This window comes from Carassius carassius, chromosome 30 (genome assembly GCF_963082965.1).
Source record: "Carassius carassius chromosome 30, fCarCar2.1, whole genome shotgun sequence".
In the NCBI taxonomy this organism is placed as follows: domain Eukaryota; kingdom Metazoa; phylum Chordata; class Actinopteri; order Cypriniformes; family Cyprinidae; genus Carassius; species Carassius carassius.
This window is the reverse complement of record NC_081784.1, coordinates 15,062,053-15,083,994: the sequence shown is the minus strand read 5'-3', so window position 1 is coordinate 15,083,994 and position 21,942 is coordinate 15,062,053. Positions and strand designations below refer to the sequence as shown.

Sequence of the window (21,942 nt, the reverse complement as noted above, 5' to 3'; positions counted from 1 at the left end):
GGCACTTAACTCTCAGAGCACCAGTAAGAAAGCCCAACAACAACACACTTGATCATGACTTGCTTAACAAACGATCATTCATTTGCACAAGAGTTCAGGGAAAATTCCACTTTGAGGTTGGGTATGGTGGCCAAAAAACGTTGGTTTAAATGCAATTCACTCTTGAATTACTCAGCTAAAAGGTGAGAAAGTGGTTTAACACACCAATGTTTTAAATATTGTGTTTTCATGCACTGGCTGCTGCGATTGCAATAGCACAATAAACGTCTAGAAAATAGAACAAGTTTGAATCCAGCAACACGGAGCTGAAAAGCTGTCATTCTTAAGGGACACACATCTAAACCTCTAAAGGAAATCATCTTTCATAAGCTTCCTGCAGAGGTTCACATCATATCTGGGTTGAGTATTGCAATGTGTACAGTACATGACACAACAGAAAAAACGCATGCTGGAAAAAAGTATCGTAAAAAAGACTGACTTGTTTTCGTTTTTCAATGACCTGCGGTTTTCCGAGGCGTGAGAATGAGCGCTCCTCGAAGGCAGAGAAAAGTTTCCCTGTTGGATCCGACTCGGTCACACCACCTCATCGAGCAGGTCTCGGCGATCACAGTTATTTGATATACATCTAGTGTAACTCTCAAAAACAAGGCATAGTGTTCACTACACTTTTGTTTAATAAAATACATTTCTTTAATGTGTAAGACAATTCGAAGCTCTTTTAAGAACCTCCAGAACGTTGGTGAGTGATTTCAAGCAATTCTCGGTCAATCCAGCGAAGCTTACAGCCCATGACATACAGTACCTGTGCTTCTCTCTGTTAGTTACGGACTGGGAGGGGCTAGGAGGACTTACACAATAAACTGTGTCGTCACCAGCATCAGCAGCTTTTGTGCCCTTACTCATTGTCGAGGCATTGTGATTTTTGCAGAGAGAAAGAAATGTTCATGATTCATTTAGCTGCCCAATCACAACACTAGCTAGCCCTTATGTTTCCCAGTTAAAGAACTGTCGACACGCAAAGAAAGAGATTGGACAGCAAGACGGCGATTATGCTTCCCAGCTTCTCTTTTACAAAACAATTGGCACAGCTAATTTTCCCTTCACTTACGAGAGCTTTACAATGTTCTCTCCCCATGACAGCATAAAAAAAACATTGTAGTCCGGGGCTTAAATGTCAAACTGGAGTAAATTCCATAACCTTGTTTCATGCAAAGGTTTTCTAGTTTAACATCTACCGCTTATCCATTTGTTTTTTGATTTTCTTTTTAAAAAATAATAATATTAATAACATTTTTCAGCTGTCCTCAGATATGGGAGGCATAAAAGATGGAAAGGATCAGGTAGAAAGAACATAGAGATAAAGAGAACACGTGAGCTAAACAGGAATAGAAAGGACATTTGAAGAGTCAAAAGAGACAAAACAGGTGGATGAAAAAAAAGACGGAGTTGAGAGTAGGAAGTACAGATCTGTCAGTTTTCCTACACGTTTTCTCTGTGTCACGGTTGCCTGAGCAGCTCATATTGGCACTTAAACAGAACTGAACTTCAGGGTAACTAGTGGATGCTCCGAATTGCTTATCTACTCACTCTTGAAATAAGAAACATCACACCTTTCGAGAGTGGCACCTTGGGGCTTTTTTGTCACAAATGTTCTTGCTGAAACCTAGGTGTCTAAGCAGGCCCTCTTGCTGTTAAGAAGATCCCTGTAAACAGATGAGTTGAGAAATCGGGGGAAGGAGTCTCTGTGCATGAGGGTGTAGATCTGAAGCTGGGCGTCCTCATACATCGTACCGCTGGGTTCGTCCAGGCTTTGGTTGATGACTTCCCTCACCCGTGAATCCAAGCTGACCTGCCGACCGACAACAAACATAAAGATCAACAACTTTACATAAAGTTACATAACACTGCTCATATTAAATTTAGACCACTTAAAGAATTTTTTGTTTTTAAATTGCCATTTTAATAAGAACAACTAATATATTCAAGCTTTGTGTGAAATATTGTATGCAAAAAAATTTTTTTTTAATTCAGACTGAATTAAATTTTTTTAATTGAAGACAACATGCAAAAAAAAAATGAACACCAAAAAAACCTTTGAACAACATCACAAATCACATCTGGTGATGGATGAGGAGATCCCCCCTCACAATAGCTATATTTCCATCCACCTATTTTTATGCGCATTTTGGATTATCGCGTAAAAAGCCACTGGATGGAAACGGTGAGATGTGCATAAATTAAAAAAATGCGCATAAAAAACGTATGCGCACAACTGAGTAGGAAAAATTTCTTATCCAATAAGAAAAAATTTGCATGAACTATGATGGAAACACATTTACTGAATAAATTCCACCATGCGCATTGAAAAAGTCATGTGACTTTGCGCTATGAGATGGAATAAGTTGACTAACCAGTGGACCGATCTCGTTCACAGCATCTATATGTTGTTTCAAAGTATCAAAGTTTGTTTCAAACTTTGTCATCAAAGTATTTCTATACAATTACTGTCTCCCATGACTGCGTTCCCCAAACAGCAGCATCCACCTCTAAAAGCAATGACCACATTTATTTTGTTATGTCTGCTCTCTCTGATGTGCAAGTAATTTATTATAACATATTAAAATTATTATATTCAGTGTCCTCATAGAGATATTTAGTGCCAGTTTATCAGGAAGTGACGATTTCTCGTTGGACGGAAATGGTGCTTTATTCGCAAATGTTTTATACATTTACATTTATTCATTTAGCAGACGCTTTTATCCAAAGCGACTTACAGATGAGGACAGTGGAAGCAATCAAAAACAACATAAAGAGCAATGATATATAAGTGCTATAACAAGTCTCAGTTAGGTTAACACAGTACACATAGCATGGGATTTTAAATAATATAATAAATAAAAAGAAAACAGATAGAATAAAAAAAGAATAGAGCAAGCTAGTGATAGAGCTCTTTACACATACACACACAATTGCATAATAAATGAAAAGAAAATAGAATACAAAAAGATTAGAAATTAGAATAGTGAGTGTTAAAGTTAGAGGGTCAAATAAAGATGGAAGAGAGGTGTTTTAAGCCGATTCTTGAAGATGGCTAAGGACTCAGCTTCCCGGATTGAGTTGGGGAGGTCATTCCACCAGGAGGAAACATTTAATTTAACATTTAACATTAAACATTTAAGTCCGTAAAAGTGACTTTGTGCTTCTTTGGGATGGCACAATCAAGTGTTGTTCACTTGCAGAACGCAAGCTTCTAGAGGGCACATAAGTCTGAAGTAACAAATTTAGGTAAATGGGTGCAGAGCCAGTGGTAGTTTTGTAGGCAAACATCAATGCCTTGAATATTATGCGAGCAGCTATTGGAAGCCAGTGCAAATTGATAAACAGAGGTGTAATGTGTATTCTTTTTGGCTCATTAAAAATTAATCTTGCTGCCGCGTTCTGGATTAATTGTAAAGGTTTGATAGAATTGGCTGGAAGACCTGCCAAGAGGGCATTGCAATAGTCCAGCCTGGACAGAACAAGAGCTTGAACAAGGAGTTGTGCAGCATGTTCCGAAAGAAAGTTCTTGATGTTGAATAAAGCAAATCTGCAGGATCGGACAGTTTTAGCAATGTGGTCTGAGAAAGTCAGCTGATCATCAATCATAACTCCAAGGCTTCTAGCTTTTTTTGAAGGAGTTATGGTTGATATGCCTAACTTGATGGTGAAATTGTGCTGAAACAATGGGTTTGCTGGAATCACAAGCAGTTCTGTCTTGGCAAGGTTGAGTTGAAGGTGATGGTCCATCATCCAGGAAGAAATGTCTGTTAGACAAGCTGAGATGCGAATAGCTACTGTCGGATCATCAGGATGGAATGAGAGGTAGAGTTGAGTGTCATCAGCATAGCAGTGGTATGAAAAGCCATGTTTCTGAATGACAGAGCCTAATGATACCATGTAGACAGAGAAGAGAAGTGGTCCAAGAACTGAGCCCTGAGGCACCCCAGTAGTTAGATGTTGTGACTTGGACACCTCACCTCTCCAAGATACTTTGAAGGACCTATCTGATAGGTAAGACTAAAACCATTGAAGTGTGGTTCCTGAGATGCCTTTTGCCGATATTCCAGTTTTGCGCATAAGTTAAATTTGCATCTTTAGATGGAAACATAGCTAAAGAAAAGTGCGATGAGTGCTTAGAAAAGTGCTATATAAATGTAATAAATAATTATTATTATTATGTTTAGCAAACATCAAAATCACATTTTTATTGAGAGATGGCATAAAAAATATAAAAAGAATGCAAAAAAAGCTTATCTTAAATATGAATATCAACGAACAATCATTATCTTAAAGCTTTGCATTAAATATTGTACAGAAAAAAAAATCAGCACAATGTTGCTCCAAGGGGAAAAAACTCAGCAAAACAGAAGCTAAATGCTTTTCATCTGACTAAGGTTGTATATAGGAAAAAACACACCCATATGCACCCAATAATAATAAAAACTAGTTTTACAACTATTCAGAGACTGCTCCTGCACAAAAATGCTTGAGAATTTCTTTTGTTTTGGTCATTTTTAGATGAATTATGAATTTATTAAGAATATCTTATATTTCTGAATGTATTACAGCCACAGACAGCATTGTTTATTCGTATGCACACTGTATTCTAACCTCTTTTGGCGAAAGAATGGAGACGTAGTCTTCATAAATGATCCTGGCTTTTTCATCGATAGCAGATGAGTTGGTTTCTTTTTTCAGTTCCTCACAGGCCATCCAGAACATCAGGTTTTCTTCGCTGTACTCGGACCGCAAGAACTCCCGGAAAACATCCCTCCCCTCTGGAGAGCGCATCATCATCTCAAAGCTCCGTGACCAGGCAATCACCTCATCCATTGTGGGATGCCTTCAAATGGAAGACAATGAAAATAAGCAGGAACCACCCATACAAAATAACTTTACTTCAGCTGTCAGTAAATAAAGCGCAAGTAAATGGAATAAAAAGGCACTCGATTAGAACTTGGACTTGGGAACAAACTTTGTGAGATTTTTAGATCATTTCATTTAAGATGGTTAACAAAATTGCAGTTCCATTTTAAGGAAATGTTGCTCATTTTAACAGAATGTTGGAGAAGCACACAAATATTATATATATATATATATATATATATATATATATATATATATATATATAACAGATGTTTCTAACAACTCACTGTTCCTCTGTCGCTTCTATGCTATCCATCTTTGTACATGTTTGCCTCTCTGAGCGTTCCCTTCCGTCTTCATTCCTAGGGTGAGAAGAGAAGTGTTAGACACAGCAAAGTCTCTGTGGCATTTGAAACATATTGCGTTGATCATCATGCAAGGTTATACAGCTATGGTAAAACTAGAGACTGGAAACTAACAAGTGCTATTCCAGTACATAACCATTCATGAAAAAACACATGTTTCTTTTGAAATAAAAGATGATATAAAGTGTAAACATATTATAACCTATAGCGGTGCTTATCAAACATTTGAATGGCCCAAACGTTAAAGTTGTAATAAAAAAAAGATTTACAAGAAAATACTATTTCAGTTGTTCTACGCCAAAACTTCTCATTTAATTCAGTGTTACTTGGAAAAACTTATCTAAACATAATCCAAGTACTAAAGTACTACAAGTACTAAATACTAAAATTCCTCCTCTAGTCTAAAAAGAGCATTTATTGAAACTAAGCTACAAATTACAGGTGAACACCCACTGTGTTTCTCAATCAAAGTTTCCGTAGAGCAAGTATAATTGTGTTTGTTAGCCATGGGGTTCGACAAGCTGACAAGACTCTAAATATATAACGGACTACACAGCCGTTTTGCATGTGATGTGTGGGACAGAAATAGCCATTTACTGAGCAGATAATGGCAGTGTGTAGTGGGGGGATGGCTGTGGAAACCCGAGGTTACTGAGCAGGGTTTGTACTGCCTCCTCAATGTTTTCTTTATTTCATGCAATATTTGTATTTATTCATGTTATTTATAGTCCCCCTGCAAACTGTGCTATGGCCTTTCCAATCTTTCTTTGTTCAATGGCCCAGCCTCAAACTTAAACTGCTTTTTTTCCCTATATATTTTTACAAGCTAATTTAACCCTTTAAAGAACACTTATTCTCACATTTAAAAAAAAAAGAGTAACAGCCTGAATTTGTTTCTAATAAATAAATAAATAAATAAAAACATGCGATGTGTTTGTTTGTAGATACAATTAAAAAATTAATTAAATTAAAAAATTAAATAAAATAAGGAGACAGCTGATGAAAATGGGAGGCTATTTTCCTCCCTTTAGTATTAATGACACTGATAATTGTGTTGAAATCTTTGCATAGATATGTATAGCAGGGCTCTAAACTAACTTTTTGCACTGGCTGCACTGGTGCGCCTAAACAAAAGTTAGGTGCAGCCAATTTTCCAACCGCATCGTATTTAACACTGCAGTTTTACAAGTTAACTTTTTTTTTTTAAACGCTTTCCATATTAGTTGCAGAAATGATAAACTAATAATCTAGTCAACATAAAGTTCTTTATTTGAAGCACAATTCTACAAGAAAGGTAACTTACTATAAAAGTGTTGAAGCTTAAAGTGCTTCACTGAGCTGAAATTTAAACTTAAATTTAAAGATAAATTAAATTTTAAAAAATCTAAATTAAGTGTTTTAAAGGCTTCAAACTGAACATTTCATGGCTCAATTATGTACTATCCTCCATTGCAGTCACATGCCCCTCGGATGGCCAACTCCTGTAGTTTGGCCTTCTTGATCTTTGGCCTTGGCTAAACCAGTTGGCCACACTCTCTCTAGCAGCAAAATATTCCAGACTACACAGATTCTTATCAGATCTTCCACTGTATCTGAATGAAGGGATGTTCTAGTGTCTGATTTGAACAGCTAAACAGTCCCTAAACAGCTTACTGTTTCAGCTATTAAAATAGTTCAGTTTTGTATGTAATAGCAAAGTGATTATATTTCGTTTCATTTAGTTTTTTATTACGATTATTTAGAAAAACATTTAGAGCACTTTTTGTTTGTTAAATATAAGTTTTAGTTTTTTCTTTTAAGTAACAACCAAGAGGTCAGGGGCAGACAGTGAGCCTACGTTTGATCAATTTAGCCTTCTCAAATCATCACAACTTGCCTAAAACAAAATCTATAGATATAAAACAGTTCAAGCATATAACAATGTTTAAACGTTAAACCTAGATAAATGTGCGCTTAAATCATATAGTTTGTGCGGAGACACTTCAGGACATGGAGAAGCCAGTGTGATAACTTGCATTTTTTATCATAATGTTAAGAGTAATACATCATTCGTAACTGCTCAAGGTCTACTTTTATTTGTGTGCACTCACAATATCAACTATGTTGTGCTTTTATAAAATAAAGAAAACAAACATGATGCGCTTTCTGCATCTCATCTTTAACAAAAGTACAAAAATTAACAAACTCAGTGAAAACATGCCTCACAGACATGATAAATATATATTTATAGAAAGTTTTACCGTATTTTCCGGACTATAAGTCGCACTTTTTTTCATAGTTTGGCTGGTCCTGCGACTTATAGTCAGGTGCGACTTATTTATCCAAATTAATTTGACACGAACCAAGAGAAATGAACCAAGAGAAACATTACCGTCTACAGCCGCGAGAGGGCGCTCTATGCTGCTCAGTTCTCCTGTAGCCTACACTGAGCAACATAGAGCGCCCTATCGCGGCTGTAGACGGTAATGTTTTCTCTTGGTTCTTGGTTCTAAATAAATGCGACTTATAGTCCATTGCGACTTATATATGTTTTTTTCCTCATCATGACGTATTTTTGGGCTGATGCGACTTATACTCAGGTGCGACTTATAGTCCGAAAAATACGGTAAATGGCTACTTAACGAAACAAATCGAAAACAAAAACTCTTTAATTATAATCATAATCTGTAAAGATGCGCTTGTAATGAGGAGATGGCAAGTCAGGATCGGCAACTTCATCGTTGCGACAAAGACTCAGAAAACACTAGTTTATTAGTAAATAATTACTATTTCCCCCGTCACATTTTTGGTAATTACTTTTGCCGGTGCTTTGCGGCAAGCTTAAACCTATTGCGTGTATTTGATTGCAGAACTGTTCAGCTGCACTGATGGCATGGTTCTCAGGTCTGCTTTGACCATTCCAATATGGTGAATGGCTTACGTATAGTGGCCCACAGAAACAGCCACTAATAGGGCATCTACATATACACATCTATTGTTTTTTACACCTAAATTTAGGTGACATAGTCACCACAAACAAACTACTAAATTTAATGTAGAAACTTTCATTTACTGTGAAGCTGCTTTGCAACGATGTATATCATGAAAAGCGCTATACAAATAAATGTGAAGTGACAGCAAGACAGTTATAATGTTACAAAAGGTTTCTATTTCAAATCAATGTAAAATAATCCTAATAAAAAAGTACCACTGTTTCCACAAAAGTATTATGCAGCAACTATATTTAATATTGATAAAAATAAGAAATATTTAAAAATTGTAAAAAATATTTCACAATATTACTGTCGTTACTGTATTTTTGATCAAATGTAATCAAAAACACATAAACAAAATCTTACCAACCCCAAACTTTTGAACGGTAATGTACCTGAGCCAGGTAATGGTGATAAAATTCTTAAAGGACTGTGTGCTGCTTAATGTAAAACTCATTGTTAAGCAAATAGCCATATACCATGCAAGTACATGTTTACAGCAGAACATAATGAAGGATGGGATGTACCAGAGGCATTTGCAGCATCCACACCAGCACAGACAGCAGGTGTTGGGCCTCGGGTGACCAGGCACCTGTGGGGGTCCTTCAATGCGTCCCTGCTGCCTTTTCCTCATTTCAACTCCACTCACACTCTGCGGCTGTGGACAGACACATCTGATTAGAAATAAAGCAGTGGGGGCTTGGGAACTGTGTTAGCTGGAGTGTCTTGTTAACTACAGATGTTTCTAAATCTAAAGTAAGATCAAAAGAGATTATTAATTATTTTTAGATTCCAGGGGAGGGATTTATGGTAGAGTTAAAGGATCATAAGGATGTTCAGTATCTGAGCTTGTTGGACTGTTTCCTACTCTACTGTCAGATGCATATTCAGCTGAGATGTACTACACTGTGTCCACTAGTGTCCATGTCCAGAAAGGTAAGAAAAACATTATCAAAGTATTCCATGTGACATCAGAGGGTCAGTTAGAATATTTTGAAGCATCGAAAATACATTTTGGTCTAAAAATAGCAAAAACTACGACTTCATTCAGCATTGTCTTCTCTTCCGTGTCTGTTGTGAGAGAGTTCAAAATAAAGCAGTTTGTCGCTTTGCTTTAAAAAAGTTAACAGCTTAAGTCATTTGTGGATTAATGCGTATTGGAGACACGAACCGTTTAAAACGATTCAGTTCGATTTGGTGAACTGGTTCAAAAAGATCCGGTTACATCGAATGATTCGTTCGCGAACCGTATATCACAAACTGCTTTGTTTTGAACTCTCTCACAGACACGGAAGAGAAGACAATGCTGAATAAAGTCGTAGTTTTTGCTATTTTTGGACCAAAATGTATTTTCGATGCTTCAAAATATTCTAACTGACCCTCTGACGTCACATGGACTACTTTGATGATGTTTTTCTTACCTTTCTGGACATGGGCAGTATACCGTACACACAGCTTCAATGGAGGGACTGAGAGCTCTCGGACTAAATCTAAAATATCTTAAACTGTGTTCCAAAGATAAACGGAGGTCTTACGGGTTTGGAACAACATGAGGATGAGTTATTAATGACATAATTTTGCTATTTGGGTGAACTAACCCTTTAACTATTCATTTAACCCCTGCACCACTTCAAGTGTTTTGTGGCCTTTATGGGACTTGCCTCATTACTCTATTCAACTAATTGCTTTAAGCTCTACAAGTTGTTTGAGCGAACTGCAAATAAATTATGTGGAATAAACTTTGGAAAACCCTGGTAAACATGATGCCTCACACAATGACCTCATAAAATGTGTTCATTTTAGCAAAAGCTTTCTGGAAACTGATCGTTTGGCAGGGTTTGGCAGCACAAACACCATATCACATCACCTAGACATCTGATCCAAATATTTGGGGACAAACAGTCTGGGCACTAAACAGACAAGCTGGAGCTCTGAGACGGTATCAAATGATAGTTTCCCAGAATGGTATTGGTAAATATCCTATAACCACGGGGCATTTGGTTGGCTGACTTTTTGTCGCAATGTGTGGTGCATATTTTAATGATCCACTGCTGACTGAAATGCATTGCTGTGATAAAGGACAAAACCACATAACAGCCCATTTTTATGTAAGAAAGGACAGCATTAAATATGCTACACATCATTTGCACTCTAAAATAAATAAATAAAGCACACTGCACAGCGCTTTGAGTGCTTAGAAATGCACTATATAAATTTAAGGAATTATTATTATTAATTATAAAAGTAAACATTTTGTCACAATTTTTATTTCGTATTAATATAGTGCTTGTACTAGGGTAACAAGTAGTGTACTGTTTTCTTAGCCTCATTACATAGTATCAATATTAACTCAACATTACTGATGCCAAAATATAAATACTCTGAATATTTAGGTAAATTATAGTTAAACAAAGACCTTGAAACAGAAACCTTACCTCTAAATTCAAGTGCTGTGATTAATGGCCCTGCAACCTGGTGATGAAAGCTCAGTTTGTCTATAATGTAATGTGAACACCCTTTGAGAGTTTACGCTAATGGAGCCATATAAACCAAATATGCAAAACAAAACTACCATCAGTTATTCAGCGCCAGGCGATGGAAATCATGCATCCTGATGCAAAACACTGAGTCATCCCTTGTTCACATCTAGAGCATTGACCAACAACTCACAAGAATCACATTTGCACAACATGTAAAACAAGAAGTTGTACTGAGGAAAAAACAATTACACAACCAGTCTGATTTCACAGGAAATCATAGGCTATTCTTTTATAAAATGTTAAGCTGAAAAAAGTCAGGGCACTAAAAACTGGCAACAGACCTGTATGAGATGATATGTGGCTATTTTGAGATTAATAGCCAACAAAACAACCAATACCTATGCCCCACTGGCTGATTAACCTTGTGTCAGAGTCTTGTCACAGTCACAGATAATTAACATGCTCTGTTTTAAGATATTTTTGTGAATTTCATGTAAAGTTGCCAGTTCGTTTACTCATGTTGTTTCAAGTCTGTATGATCTGTTGAACATAAAGAAGATATTATGAAAATGTTTCAGTGGTTTTGTCCATACAATAAAAGTCGAGGTTCACCAAAACTGTTTTATCATCAACATTCTTCAAAATATCTTATTTTGTGTTCCACAGAAGAAAGTCAGTCATACAGGTTTGAAACAACATGAGTTAATGATTTTTATTTTGGGGTGAACTCTCCTTTTAATTACATTTCATCAGCTATAGTCAGTGATATAGTACTGTCCTGGACAACGCACACAATTGAACAATCAGAATCAAGTATTCCAGAGACCTATGTAATAATTTATGTTAATAAATAGCTTTCCACACACACTGCACATCTTCAAAGAAATCTTTTTCTGTTCAAGTAATGACTGCTGAATGGATTACAAACGCTTTTGAAAGTTTGAACGCATTTTTAAAATTCAAAATAACATAACAGGTTTCTTTAATTGTATATATTTCTAACAACAAGCATTTGAGTGCTCACTTCCCCGCTTAAAATACATTCTGCACTGGTGAATTACATTGCAGTGTGTGAAAATGCCTCTGCGTGTGAGCAAGCTCAGATGCCTCTAACCCCGTTCTTCCACTGTGAGTCTTGTACACTTGTGCACTTCCCCATACACGTTCCAGAACAGCAAGTGATGCATAGCATAGGCCATTGCTGGCTGCACAACAGAAGCCTCCTAGAGCCGTTACCCACAAAGCCTAGCTCAAGAAACATGTCACACTGCAGTTCTGATCCATGCGATAATCACACAGGGGCTCGCTTCGCCCACATTTCTCACCTTGCGCTGCATCACATCACTGCTCGGCAAACATGTCTTGTGATTTTCCTCATCATCAACGCACTTGCAATCACTCTAGGAGAGAACCACCCCTAACTTACCATGCAAATTAGCAGCGATCCATCTGAAGACCAGGTAAGAAAATCATGACTGTATTGTCAAACGTTGAGACGGGCAGTGTGCTGGAAAACAAAATGTGGCCTCTTGTATCTTCTCTTATCATGCCTGATGGAGAATGCCGGAGGTAGGTTTCAAACACCTGGTATTTGCAGGCACACCCTTTCCTTTAGTCAAGGGCTAAATGATCCAGGATAAGACATCTGGAAAATAAATCAAACCAGAAAGAAAACATCAGAACTGCTTTAATCTAGGGCTATAAATACTAATAAGCATGAATAAACTATGTTTACTCCAAACCAAAAGATTAATGGTAATTCTCTGTTAGTGCTCGGTAGATCACTTCTGAAACTAAATCTTTTGGACTGCACTCCGTCTAATCTGATTACTTCTGAACTTCTTATATTCTAATTCTTATTTAATTAGTGTTTGACATACGAATAATAATGTGCTATTTCACAAAATTAAGCAAAAAGTAAGCACACTTTTATTAATAACACAAAAAACCCTGTAGTCAGAATAAAATAAAAATTCATCCAATCTATTTCCTAATTGCATGTTAAAGAACTCATCCATACATATGTAATGTTACGTCATCTTCATGCATAATGTAATCATGCCACAACTGAACCCTCCAGTGAAAATGTCTGACTTCTCTTAGCTACTTCCGTTTCGTCACTACTTGAAATTAATCATTGCATGTACTTATGAAAATCAAATAGCTTATTAATTAAATAGTGCTAATTAGCTTTTCTTTCAATAATATTAAACTAGATACGTTAACTAGAAACTGTTAACTAGAAAATTTAAATCTTTAGAGGAGAATAATAAGACATTACATTTTGGAATGATTGCATTATGCAGTGCTATTGTACCCATAAAATTCATAAAAACAAAAAAGTAACTTCAATTGAATAATATGCATTTTAAAAAGTACTGTATAAGTACTTCCAAAATGCAGATTACACGTCTGCCTTTACTATGTGACACTGGTAATACTATTCTATCTCAAGGCCCCTAAACTTTCAAACTAATGCTTTTAACCAGGCATTATCGACAAGTGAAAAATGTAATAATTCTGCAAAGCAATACACTGCAATACAACAGTAGTCTTACATTATATCACAGCAAAATGTGAAGAACCAAAGCATATCGGTAATATAAAGTATACGGAAGTATATAAATTTACTGGCTTTTATTTTCAGTGTATTTAAGTGTTCAATAGTAAAAAAAAAAAATTAATATATATATATATATATATATTACAAAAGTTACAAACTGTGCATTTCACTTGTGAAGAGTGGTTCACTAATGGTTTTAATGAATGGATTAATTACTGACAAGTCATCTTATATGACACACAAAATGAAATGTTCCCCACATGAAACAGATTGTTTCACACAACCAGCTGCAGTGTAAACCAGAAGCACAAGTGACTGGGAGGAACTTCACAACTTGTGTGATGATGAATGGTCGAGCAATCAGCCCTCCTCCGGAAGGAAAGTCTCTTAAGTTCACGTAACTTAGGCTGTCATCAATAACTGAATGCAAGAAGAAAAAAAATTAATAACTACTGGCAAGTCCGAGAAATAAAATACTTATTATAATTATTAATATTTAACTTAAAGTCAATCGCAAAGAAATGGTCGGCTGCCATAGAGCTAAATATAAAAGGTACATTTGGACGAAAAGCAATAGTTTAACTTCTGATAATTATCATTATAACACAATGTTTCGTGATATGTAGATATAGACGGCTGTTATCCCGTTATTCGCCTTCATTCTCCGTTGCAGTTGTCAAAACCTAGTGAGGATCCTACCTAGACAGCATGTTTAGGCATCGTTGGAACATTAATGATCGTTTAAACGCGGGCGAGCGTTATAAATGCTGTTGGAATATCTCAACCGCCAAGTATCGTCCGAAAAAGGCTGTCTATTTAGGCAGCTCGCTGGGTTTTGCGACACAGCCAGCATCTTAACGAAAGTCATCGCAGGTAAAGCCCCAAACCGTGTTAATCACAAGACATCGTGGTACATTTGAAAATAAATGGGCAAACTGTTCCCAAAAGCCGCGCTGTTTTAGACGGGCGAAATGTAACTGCCACTTTATTCTGTTTTCACAGCGGCTCTTTGATTTTCTAAGCGCAAGAAGCAACGGTTAGCGCGTTAGCTGGCGAGCTAGCGGGGACCTCCGAGACCGTTAAAGAGCGTGTGTCGCCTTACCCCTTTTGTTCTAGATGTCAGTCTTCTAAGCGGGTGTCGTTACACGTGTGTATGCGGATATCGGTGGTATCGCGCGTTGAGATTGCATGCTGCCGTTTTATCTCCATCAGCGGTGTTTTCCGTCCATCCGCCCAACTTCAGCACCGAGCGAGCCAGTGGTGACGCCCTGCGCATGCGCGGCGGAGCTGTCAGCTCACGGAGCGCGGTCTGCGGAGTGCGGGCAGGGTGCAGAGGCAGAGGTGCAGTGACAGGCTGAGATTCTGCTATCTCACAAAAAATGCCTGCACTAATAAACATACGTACACAACGCATAGCCTACATGAAAAGGCTCCAAGAGTCACTATAAAACTTTGTCAACAATTTTCAAATTGTGACAGTGGTGGTTTAATTTAAACATTTGGTGTAAATTGTAATAGTTACTATTTAAAATAATACTTAAAATCAGTAATATTACAAATTAGCAAAGAATCCATCAATATAATTTTTTAAATTTTTTAGAGGCAGAACATTTATTTGTTTGTTTTTTACTATTTCAGTCACTTTATTTACAAATGTTTTGCATATACCCAATTTCCATACAATATTATTGCTAAAGCACCAATACAAATGCACAAATAAGCTCATAGTAGTATTAATAAAAATAAAATAAAAGTATAGACCTACAATATAGAAAATAACTTGCTGCAATACTGTAGAATTTCATCAAAAATTTGTCTTACAGTTTAATTATTTTAATGTTGATGTTTAAATGAATCCTATGTATTTTATATTTTGAGGCCTGTTTATCATGCAAAGCTATTATTGAACAACAAAGATGCAAGGAAGAAAATAATCACAACCAGCACTGAAATAAATACATATATTTTGCCTATAAATGTATTTTTGAATATCACAAAGGTCAAAAAAAAAAAGTAAGAAACAAATAAAAAGAAACATATGCTTATGCATTATATTTGTTTTGTGTTGTTGTTTTTTTCTCCTGACACTTGACACATTTCTTGGCCATTTCAAAATTCAGTAACAGAGATGAGTTGCCAAGATACAAATCAGAAAATTATAGAGGACTGTATAATTCTTCATTATAATTATGTCTGTACACACACAAAAGCTAAGAACAAAGACAATGTTTAGACATGAATATTCAAGATGAATGTTTTTAATGCATTTTTCATAGACCAGATCGAGTGATGTTGCTACAAATCACCATTGTAACACTTTGATATCCACTAGGAGGCACTGAGACCACAGCACTCTGGTCATAGAATAAGCCTTAAGTGACCACCTCTATCAAACGGCTACTTCTCTTTATCATGCCTGTGAGTGAGGTACAGATGCACTACAACTCTTTTTAGTGGTTATTATGCTGAGAATTGTTTGATTAATGACAATAGTCATAGAAAATAATGAGAAAGATAGACAGAATTCTTCAGAATGAGAGCCATTGAATCATTGATGTTTTCTATTGTTCCATTATTGACTTTTCTAATAATATTCTTATAATTAACAACAATATGTGAATAAAATACTTAAAAAAAAGTCATAATGATACATAATTTCTAATCCCACAACATGGGAAAAATTAAGCTTCCTGCTATTAGATCTGCATTGTATAAACCAGTAATTGTTTTATAAAACAATAACTGAATCACCCCTCTGCTGTATGATAAATAAATAAAAATACAGGAAGCCCACCTATGCCTTGCAGCTATAGCTTGTCCCCATCTTGCACTGGTGAAAAGATGACGAAGATAATTTCCAGTCTTAATAGCTGTTCAGTTCATCTCTCTCTCTCTCTCTCTCTCTCTCTATCTCTATCTCTGATGTCCTTATTTTCCGTTATTTTATTGTAGAGCAGATAACATTATATCATGTCAGTAAATGACATCAGATAATAAAGCATACAATAAAATGTAAACAAAAGATAAAAGCAAGCAGGTTATGTTTCCACGTTGCTTGGTTCTGTGGTCAATCCTTGGTCATGAAGTCATGTATCATCATAAGCTTGTTTAAATAAAAGGTCTGATCTGCAGTATATTAAAAATACTTCTGGATCACACGTCTACTAAACATTAAACACTACAGCTGCCTGGATACATTGAGTACTGTGGTTCGTTGCTGTCAGGGTTTTGTCCTTAAATGCTTCAGCAAAATGTTCCCTCTTAATACTTGAGTCATCTAAGCAGGTGTATCTAGCAGTGCAATTAGATCTAGAAGTTCTGATGATTCATCAGGTTTGGAACAACTGGGAAATATTCTTGGTGCCTTTGTAATTCCTTGTATGTGAACCCCTAATGAATAATTCACAAATTTGCATGAAATTCTATTTGAGCTCCACGCTGACCCCACACCTCAATTCGATTGACCATTGAGAATAGTCCAAAATAGTTTGGCCAAACAATAAACAAATCAATTAATTTATGCATATTTTATATTTACTCGCTTTCAGGCCATCCAACACATAAATGAGTTTGTTTCTTCATTTTGAGGAATGTAGCATTACATCATTTGCTCACCAATGATTCCATGCAGTGAATGGGTGCCGTCAGTTCAAACAGCTGATAAAAACATCACAACAATCCACACGACTCCAGTCCATCAGTTAACATATTAGTCCTCTATCCATTATATTGGTTTCTACATATCATGTTGTCTGAATCAGTAGAGAAATATGCACAGATCAAGCAAAGTTTAAAAGCGAAAAGAGTTTTTAATAAATATACTGGTGGATCTTGATGTGAGTGAACAACAAGGGATGGACTTTTTCACAGGAGAAAGTGTTATTATGGATCATGGACTGTTTTTTGTCTAGAAGTGATGGTTTAAAGTTAAAACACCATAACTGATGGACAGGAGTCTTGTGGATTACTTGTGGATTATTGTTTTAATTTTAACTGCAGAGGATCCAATGGTGAGCAAGTGGTGAGCTCATCTACATCTTGGATGGACTGAGGGGAAGTACATTTTCAGTAAATTTTAATTTTGGATAAATTATTCCTTTAAGCTAAAGTTATTTCACTTTTATTTAATTTACTCCATTTTCGTTATTTTATATTGGTGTTCCTTTATCAGTGAGTCTGTTATTGCTCTGGAATTTTTGATTGCACTGATTTAAGAAAAGACAGCTTGCAAAATGTATCCTATAGTGTTGTAGACTGGTTATTAGGGCCCTGAGTACATACTTCAGCTATGATCAGGCCCTTTGGCTTTAACCACCTCATCATTTCAACAGTTCTATTACAGAAAGACCAGCAGGTGTTCGATGAATAGAAAGGACCAAAGAGTCATTTAAATATAAATCTCTTGTGAGTTGATGATGATACAATGTACTGTATATACATATAATGTATAAAATGAAGGGAGTTTTGCTGTGATGCCATAGAAGAACCAATTTTCATGGCTTCATTCGTGATCTTTTATGCACAAGAACTTGGTCTACTTGAGGAAACAAAAGGAATTCAGACAATGTTGAAGGATCTTAAACAAGGCTTGTCTAGAGATGGCATTTCAGTCCAATTGGTGAAAAACAGTTTTGTGTTTTTCTCATGTTTTGATGAAGAAGGTCTCTAGCTGCTTATTAAGATCAAAGCATTTACATCTGAAATGTCAAATGCTCATTATTTCAGAGAATGCAGTGTCAAAGTCCTTTGGAAGAAATATCACTTTGACATTTATCACCTCTGAAAAGGCCTTGTTTTAACTGTTGTAGAGAACATTAATCTCTGATCTGGAGAGATTTCTCTAATGACTCATTGCAACAGGTTTAAATTTAATCCAAAAAGGACATAGAATGTCCTACGTCCTTGGCACTGGGTTTGTACTTTGTAGCTGTAACAGTGCCTGTTTGATACATAATACATAATTTTATTTTTATTTCACCCTTTTAGTCCACCCTTGAGTTGCCCCCTATATCATATTCATTTTTACATTCAAATTTCATATTTTACATTTAACAACCTGTTGTAAACATGTAAAACGTTACATGAATAACAATCCCTCCTAAGCAATCAGTGTAATGCCAGTGTAAATTTCTAAATAAATAAACAAATAAATAAATAAATAATCAAGCACTGACCTGAAATACATAAAATTATGGCAACTAATAAGTCATTTGTTTTGCTTAAACTTGTACCATAATTGCACTGCAGCTATGTTATGTTCACTAGCAATCTAAGACAGGTTAATTATGCCACAGATTTTAATTTAAATTTGTTTGGTAATTCATTGAATAATCTGCCATTAACTTAGTGAATGATGTTTCATATTCCCCTCGTTTAAAGAAACAATCACTATATCACTACCCATAGGAAATAAACAACACACTTGAGATCTCTTTAATATCTCTGCTGTTTCCCCTAGACAGCAATAAGAATAAATTGGGGGGAAGGGGGAGGGGTGTCATATTTTTCTGGAAAAAAAACCTCAATAACCACGTCTCCTCTTCAAACTGTTAATTGCCAAGAAACTAAAATCTACAATCAAAACTCAGATTTCATTATGAGCCCAAGCATTTCTCTTCAAATCATATGTAAATGAATGAAAAACAATTTCAGATCTTCATTAAGTCTCCAGAGATATGAAAGAGCGATAAAATGTTCCTTCGGCCATCACAACTTTATAGACCTTTCTCAGATTTTTTGACAATATGTATGAATATTAGCAAATAAAGACTTTGTAACGCAGTTTTAGACAGGGTGTAATGGTAACACATTCCAGAACGCAAGAAACCCGAGTAGCATGAACTGTATCAGTGGAAGGTTTGTGGGTGCTGATACATATTGCTAATAATTATAATTAATATTCTGATTACCTTAAAAATCAGCTAGTCATTTAGTCTCCCTCCAAACTCAAGCCATTAGCAGTTATGTCGTGATGGGATTGTACACCTGGTCCTCAATGAGATCAGCTAATGCATAAATGTCGCCAAAAAATGAACATCTGAAAGGTAATTCCAGGCAGACAACCTTGAGTGAACTTTTCTGGCAGATGCAGTTTTAGTTTTTTATTTTTCTTTCTTTCTTTTTTTTCCAATCACTGTTGTGTTGTGACAACATTAATCTTGAGTGAGAAAGACTGATAGCTTCAGCTCTCAGCTGAAACATTTTGAGTCAAATGTCAATTATGGATTGTGCGCCCCAGGTCTCGAAGTGTCTGAAGCATCATCAGCTGTGATTTATGTGCCCCTATGGGAGTGACATTCTCAGTCACAGTGTCCTTATCTCTTGTGATAGCTGGTGGCACAGCACTCGATTCTGGTTCTTTATGTAGTTTACATGGACAGCAAGCCTCCCTTCACAGCCCTTCAGCTGTATGGGGACACTTTTCCATCTGGACTGAGGTTCACTTAATATGATATAATAATATTTATTGTTATGCTCACCAAGGCTGCATTTATTTAATTTAAATTTTTTTTAAAAAGAAATATTTTGTAACATTGTCAGTGTCTATATTGTTACTCACTGTGAATTAGTTTGATGTTTCCTTGCTGAATAAATATATTAAACATATAAAATTGAACAAGCCCCCTTTTCTACTTGTAGATAGACTCTATTCAAATGTAAAATGAATAGCATAGCGTGTGGGTTTGCGGCTTTGCAACAGTTGTCATTGGTACAGCTTTTAATGGCACAGCCTTGTCGAAAAACTGTGTGTGACATTGTGACAGGCTCTCAAAACAATCCAAGTTGAAATGTGCTGAACAAACTAATAATGTCAGCTATGACCAGGATTAAAAATAAACAATTGAATAAACTTCAGCCATTGTTTTGTTGGAACTTTGTACAGTCAGAAGTTAATGAAAATCTGCAGATGCTGCCCAAGGATAAAAATGTTTGGCAAACATCCACATCTAACTCTTATTGGTAGCATTTGAAATATCTTCTTCTGGTTCTAAAAAAACTATCCTATTTCAATTTTACTTTCAATGGTTTAAATGGACTGAAGAAGGAAGTTTGAGATCTGGAGTATATGTTTACAAAGTACATCATTTTATATGATTCAGTTTTTCATGATATTATCCCTTCAATTACATGCCTTGATTTTTGAGAAATGGATGCAGTTAATGAGATCTGAGAAGGTTCTTTACTTGAATGTTTTGAAAAGTCCTCCAACAAAAAGTCCTTATGCTTGTTTGCTGCAAAAAACCAAAACATAAAACTTAGTCATATCCTGTGCACATGTACCTGAAATGAAAGTGAAAATGCACTGATGTTTATCCATTTTAGTGGTCGCAAACCCTCCCAAGTAGACACTCACGGGCACACACAAAAATCTCAGATGACTCACTTTTCCATCAGTTGCCATGGACACCCAGCTTTCCCCCAGCTTGAGAGCACAATACAATTACAAGGCTCTAATTATGTGCCATACAACCTTCCCATCCCCACTAGAAAGAAAAAAATGAACCTTAAATTCCCTCTTTTAATACAATTCCACATATTATGTCTCACTATATCTCATGTTTGATTTAAGAGGAGGCAGCTGAATGCGTCAGAATGGGAGTTGGTGTATCCGTGTTATTCCACAGTGTGGCATTGCAGTATACACACAATATAATGATTATATAGGCTGCCATATGGTGAAAAGGACAGAAGTGTTAGTGTCACTGTTACTGTGCCTTCAAGTTTAGAAAGAGATGGCAATAGAGACTGCATTCAAAGGTTGAAAAGTAAAACGGCACATTTCAAAAGAGAATAAAGGCTTGATAACGAATGTCTCTTTCTTGTGTAGCCATCTGATGCATTAATTAATCAATTATGCAGAAAAAAAATGTTTTAGATTGTATGAGAATTTACTCCAAGACAAAAACATAATCCTGCCCAATCTTTCATTTTTTCCAAACTGTTTTGTTTTATTATTTAGTTATGTTTGTTTTTATATTTATATCTATTTTATCATTTATATTGTGCGTGAGTGCATTAATTATACTCTGCAAAAAAGCAACGTCCTCTCAATTTCAACTGCTCATATTTCCAGCAAATTTCTTAATGTGTAAATATTTCACATAAAAAGATAAATAAACTGAACAGGTTTCACAGATATTTGACAATCATGACATGCATTAACGAGTCCCTGAACAGAGCGGGGGTCTTTATCAAAAGTAGCAGTCAGTATGCGGTGTGTCTATCAGCAGCTACTGAAGTGCATCTCATTTTAATGGACTGAGAAAATTTTGCCAATTCTTGCCTTGAGATATTACTCCACTTTTGCACCAAGGCACTTGCAAGTTCATGAACACATTTGGGTAGACACATGGTAACATTTGGTATGCCACTGCAAGGATGATCAGCTGTCCTTCCTGTCTCCCTGTCTTACATTACAATATCTCCCTTAGGCATCTTACAACGGATGTTTCTGTTTATTGCTCTGGCCACATCTGCAGTCCTCATGCCTCCCTGCAGCAGCACAATGGCATGTTACACAGTATCCTGAAAAAGGGACGGATCCTCTTCTTTCTTCTTTTTTTTTTTGGCTGAGCTTATACTGCATCTTCAGTGTTGCTGTTTGATACCCAGTGGTGTTTTGATTCCCAGTTGCAAGCAGTTCATGCATCATTTGG

General features: G+C 36.1%; 1 protein-coding gene across 1 annotated transcript; it reads right to left on the bottom strand.

Moving 5' to 3' along the window:
• Window positions 1-651: 651 nt before the first annotated feature.
• On the bottom strand, window positions 652-14,640 carry LOC132110726 (regulator of G-protein signaling 17-like). Its single transcript, XM_059517568.1, has 6 exons — window positions 14,388-14,640; window positions 12,149-12,367; window positions 8,770-8,900; window positions 5,193-5,267; window positions 4,651-4,882; window positions 652-1,849 (listed from the first exon to the last, which is right to left on the bottom strand). The coding sequence occupies exons 2-6, from the start codon at window positions 12,149-12,151 to the stop codon at window positions 1,664-1,666; spliced, it is 627 nt and encodes a 208-aa protein (XP_059373551.1). The 5' UTR covers window positions 12,152-12,367; window positions 14,388-14,640; the 3' UTR covers window positions 652-1,663.
• Between the last annotated feature and the right edge of the window lie 7,302 nt (window positions 14,641-21,942).